General features: G+C 51.3%; 1 protein-coding gene across 1 annotated transcript in view; it reads left to right on the forward strand.

Moving 5' to 3' along the window:
- Positions 1 to 4956: 4956 nt before the first annotated feature.
- The window catches only part of RRBP1 (ribosome binding protein 1), an 18993-nt gene continuing 18380 nt past the window's right edge, over positions 4957 to 5569 (forward strand). Inside the window, exon 1 of the mRNA XM_010024224.1 lies at positions 4957 to 5569. This exon is cut by the window's right edge and continues 90 nt beyond it. Coding sequence (XP_010022526.1) covers positions 4957 to 5569 — 613 coding nt within the window.

A 5569-nucleotide genomic window follows, 5' to 3' on the forward strand; every position in this document is an offset into this window, starting at 1 on the left:
GGTTGGAACTAGATGAGCTTTAAGGTCCCTTCCAACCCAAACCAGTCTGTGGATCTGTGATATATGTGGTTTTTCTGTTTTTCTTCTGCACTTTGGGGCTCGGGGAGGGAGCTGGCAGCTCTGCCCAGGGCCGTGGCTGCTGCTGCTGCACTCCAAGAGCTAATGGAGCACTGAGACATGTTCAATTAAGTTGAGCTCTAACTGTTGACAATCTGGAGTTGCTCCATAGGGTAACACATACTGCCAGGAGGCTGGAAGTGCAGTCACTTAGGCAGAAAATGTGTTTAAGCAGAGGCTATGGGGATGCAGGCAGGATCCGCACATGGGCTTTTTGCATTTGTGTTTAATTTTTGCCTTTCTCTATTGCGACAGGGCAGAGAGAGAAACTCCAGGAGGGGTATCTGGTGCTTGTCTGTTATCTGCTGGTGGTACTACTGTTGTCTTCTCCTGCTGCTATTGGCAGGATCAGGCCTCCTGGTTCCCTCTCCCGCCTTGATGCTGTTTCTCCAGCTGTGTCTCTGCTGTCTTTTGCTGCCTTGTACTGCCTTTTTGGTGATGGAATCTGCAGGCCGGGGGCAGGGAAGGAGACGAGACCTTGTTTCTTGGAACCAGAGGCCAGGCAGTGTCCTCCCCAAGCAGCGGGCAGTCTGCTGCTGCTTCTCACCCTGCTGGCCTAGGAGGTAACTTTGTGTTTGGGAAAAGGCTGGAGTCTCAGCCTGGTGCTTCACAGGCAGGTGCTGCTGAGGGCTGTGCAGTTCTCTCTTTGTCTGCCTCCAACACCTCATCACCTCTTCTTCAACATTGCCTTAACCTGAGATGCCACCTTGACACCACGGTGAACTGGATGAGCTTTAAGGTCACTTCCAACCCAAACCAGTCTATCGTTCTGTGGAGCTTTGGATTGCGGGGGAACCAAGTGTCCTGCTTGCAAAGAGCATGTTTTCCTTTCCACAGCATTTATCCAGAGCAGGAGGAGATAACAGATACCTTCTTCCATTGGCTGTGTAAAGAATTAAGGTTTCTGTAGTTATTACACAATAATACTGTCTCTTCCTTTGCTCCTGCCCACCTGATGCTTGGCCTGGCTGATTTAAACCAGGGTTGGTGGAGGGCTGAGTGCAAAGATACTGAATACCTATGGATTCCATGGAAGTGGTTGTAAAGGGGAGGAAAGGCTGAATAGGAGAAGGCTCTAGCTGGTTTTTGACACTTAGCTGTCCCTGGCAAACACAATAAGATGCTGACTGTGGCCCTTGTGCCATCACACCTTGTGTCTGTGGGTTAGTTTGTCCTGTAAGTTGTTTGGTGCTGGAAAACCAGCAAGGCTGAGTGCTTACTGGTTTTGCTTCCTTAGGGTTGGTTTTCTGAGGGCAAACAGAGGTGAGTGCATGTGCAGGGTGGCAGGAGAGGTCAGGTCTCCTGGGTTGTTGTTTGGGATGTTGGGAAGTTTGATAGATAATGGGAATGGAAGAGTCAGAGCTCAGATTTTTAGTTGTGTCCTTTACATGAGAAGGCCAAGCGAAATAAATACCACTTGTCCATCTTAGTCCTGTTCTGTGGTGGTGAAAAGCTTTATCTGAACAAGCTGTTTTGGGGAAGGAGTTTGCATATGGAGGTACTTAACGATTTCCATTGTTTTGGCTGGGTGAGGAGCAGAGGATGATCCTAACCAAAAAACTTCATGCAGGTAAATGTGCTTAGTGTGGATGAGAACTTGATTTTGTGAATGTGGACTCTGATAGCTGGTGCTGTCCCTGTACCCTTTAAGCATCCAACCACCTCCCAGAACAGCCCGGACATCAGACTGAAAAGCATCATCATAGGGACAAAGTCCAGTGGAGGACCAGAAGGTGTAGAGGGGAGGATGCTGAAGTCTTCAAGCCCCTTCAGAGCCTGGCTGTTGAGCCAGACCTTTAAGTGTGAAACTATCCTTTAGGCATCTGCAAGCAGATAAGTAGTGGTACCTTCGGTGCCCTGTTGTTCCATGTCCTGGCTAAGGCTTTGTGCAGGTGGGAAGCATGGAGGGCTTTCCTTCTGAAGGGCAAAGCTGGTTTGATTTAAGCATGTGTGGCCCATGGCAAGGGGCTTGGAAACAGATGATCTTAATGTCTTTCCAACCCAACCCATTCTATGGTTCTGTGGTAACACACAGCCTGCTACCGTCTTTGCACTGCAGGGGTGATAGGCTCTTCCCTGAAGGAGCTGTTGGGCTGGTCTGTGCCAAGTCTCAACCGCAGGAGGAACTCTACTGGTAGAACTTGCTCCTTGGAGTCAGCGCTGGGTCTGCCAGGACCGGCCCCACGCTGTGGGCTGCAGGGCACGAGCATTGAGACAGGACCAAAGTTTCCCTTTGCCTCAATGGTGCTGCTGGGAGCAATTGCTGCCTGGTTGGTATCTCTCCCGGCACACCTTGGGAACAGCATGGGGTATCTCTGGTCAGTGGTGGGAGCTTGCGAATGGCCTGTGCAAGCATCACTGCTGTGACAGCTCTCCCAGCAGGTCCACAGCTGGTCAGTGCTCTGGTCTGCTTTTTCCTTGTGTTGGTTTTCTTTTGGAGGGGGTTGCTGGGTTTTTTTTTTGTTTAACTAGGAAGGACTTTAACGCTCATCTGCATCCTTATCTCACCCTGGCTGTAAAGCTTGAGAGGAGGCAAGGTGCAGGCAGCTTTTACAGCAGTGGGGCTGGGTGAGGCTACATGTGGGGCAGAGGGAGCGTAGGGCTCAAGCAGCCTGTATGTAAGGGCTTTGTGGGGACAGCAGTATGGAGTGAGATGTAGGTCAGGCAGAGAGCTATGGCAACACAGTGCTGCATCCGGCACTGCCATCACACCCACCTCACCACCCCGGTCTATGTCAAGTAACTCTGTCCTCTCATCAATCCTCTGTGTGCTGGGTGCCTCTATAGCAAAGGTTTGGGGTGTTTTCTTCTGCTCCCATCTTCTGTGGGCTCCATCCAGCTGCTTTTGGAGGTGGCAATAGCAGCTGGTGGGGTTGGAGTGCATTTGCCAGCGATCGGCAATGTCCTTGCCCTAAGCTGGAGCAGCAAATTCTTATCTAAATGCAAAGCTGTGGTGCTGTGAGGCCAGGAAGTGTTTATTTTTACTGATGTGTCCGGGTAGCTGGGCAAGGAACACAGGTCGCCTTGTTCTTCCCCTAAAACAGCTCCTGGGTGCTTCAGTGTAGCCCTAAACCCAGCACAAGGTCATGGGTATGTGTTCTCCAGCTCTACTTTGTATTTACTGCCAATGAGAGGAAATTCAGCCCGTTCCACCCTGTAGGTTAGGAATAATCTGTCAGTCCTGGTGGGGACTGTCCCAGAGTGATGCTGCTCAGTAAGAAGGGAGTGACTTGGCACCAGATGTGCTGGGATACAGTGGGCTGAGGCTGTTTAAATCCGAAACAGCCGGGGCGGATGTGAAATAGGGATGCCTGTAGTATCAGCTGGGATCTCGAGTGGTGCCCTGGGGTAGAAAGCTGGCCCTGCCAGGAGATGGCAGCCCTCCTGCCTGCCAGCTCCCTCCTGCTTTGCCTGGATGGATGCTTGGAGAGGTGGGCCGGGAGTGCTGGGCTGCTGGTTAAAGCATCCTTCCCTGGGCAGGGCAGTATCTCCAGAGGGAAACAGCCGCTTTGCAGCTCCTTCCAGCTTTGCTTGGGTGTTGCAGGAGAGTTTTTCATTGCACTGTCACCCCCTTGCTACACGAGCAGCCTTGAGCTGCAGATTGGGCTGTGAGTTCCCTCCTCTGGCTGTTGGGCAGGTGAAAGCTCCGAGGTGTCCCCCTGTGAGCAGTGAGGTTTTGAAAAGATGCTGATCTCCTTGGGTTTATTCTTCTTTTCGCCTCCTCCCCTTCCAGCCCCTCCCTCCCGCCTCAACCCACAACCTCTTAAAGAGGAAATACGATAATGTTTGCAGTTAAGTGTGGGGATGGGAACTTGTGATAGCCAAGGACTTTCTGCAGTATGTTTAGAGGCACAATAACAAGAAACTGCAGTTGGGCGCCTCCTGGGAAGTGCCCCTTTGCAGATTAACTGCCTGACTTTGGCTTCTGGGGGTTCAGGAGCCACGTGAAGGTGATTCCCTGATGGGAGAAACTCGTGAGTGGGGCAGCAGATAAGAGGTTGGCTTTGAAACTAGGGACAGGGTTCAACTAGCAATTGAGAAGAGTGGAGACAGCAGCATCTTTCTCCGTGTGTGGCTGCCAGATCTCAGACAGGGTGTGCAGTCTCCATTGCTGCTCCATTACAGGTGGAGAACCTGAGGCTGGAGGGGAGGGTGGGAAGGACCCCATGGCCAGTTTGCCCACCAGCTAATAGCAGAGGTGGAAAGAGAAGTGCTGCATCCAGCACTTGCTTTGCAAGTCTCACTTCTTCCTGCGGGCAGCTCCTGGGAGATGAGATAACTAACGACCATCCTTTTGGGGTTTTAGCTCAAACTTGTGACTTTCATTGTTATTTGCATCTCAAGGAAATGGTGGTGACTGGGTTCTCTGCGTGGAATCTGTGCATGCAGCATCGTTGCTGGGGTGGTTCTCATTGCTGGGAACAGCAGCCCAGCGGGATGTGGTCACCTCACATCCTCACCGGGTTGGGCAGAAGCCAGCAGTGCCTCAGGGTGTAGGTGGCAAAGGGAGAAGGCTGCTGCAAAACTGGGGAAAGCTCTCCTGTGCATGCTTTCTCCTTCCAGGGGGGTGTTTTATTCCAAAGGTGAGACCTGGATGTGTGTCTGCAAAAACATCCCTTTGGACTAATGGGTAGTTGCTCATGGCTGTCTCTGCATCCCTGTTTTTTAATTCCACTCTTTGGTTCTTATAGAGGTTGCTGCAGCCTTTTCAGTCCATGGTGCCATTTGGAGGCACAAGATGTCTTTATGAAGCTCCCTGCTCAGAGAGACTGTTCCATCTCTTTTCTTTCCCCCCAGTAACTGTTCTGATGTCTTGCAGGCACAGAAGAATAAGGCAGGATGGATGTGTATGACCCTCAGACGCTGGGTGTTATGGTCTTTGGAGGTTTTATGGTGATATCAGCCATTGGGATCTTCCTGGTGTCCACCTTTTCCATGAAGGAGACGTCTTATGAGGAAGCCTTGGCGAAGCAACGTAAAGAACTTGAGAAGACCCAGCAGCAGAAAATAGAGAAAAAGAAGAAAGAGAAACCTGTTGAGAAAAAGGGAAAAGCAAAGAAAAAGGAAGAGAAACCTAATGGAAAGATCCCAGAGCAGCAACTGACTCAGGAAGTGGTGGACTCTCCCAAGGATGTGGTTCTTGAGCCTGCTGTGGTGCCTGAGCCTGTAACTGTTGAGTCCCCAGTTGCAGCGGTCCCAGTGGCTCTCCAGGAAAAGGAGAAACCTGCTGCATCACCTAAGGAAAAGAGGAAGAAGGAGAAGAAGGTTGCAAAGGTAGAGCCTGCTCCTAGCCCAGTGGTGGCTTCGCCTCCTGTCAGTGTCTCCAAAAGTTCTCCTGTCTTGGAGGTGACCCCTAAGGAAGTGCCTGTGGTGGCTGTGCCACCGGTTGGCACACAGCAAAGTGTTTCTCCAGTCATCAGCTCTGTTGCCATCAAGAAAACCGATGCTCTTC

This window comes from Nestor notabilis, unplaced genomic scaffold (assembly GCF_000696875.1).
Source record: "Nestor notabilis isolate BGI_N333 unplaced genomic scaffold, ASM69687v1 scaffold2620, whole genome shotgun sequence".
Lineage (NCBI taxonomy): Eukaryota > Metazoa > Chordata > Aves > Psittaciformes > Psittacidae > Nestor > Nestor notabilis.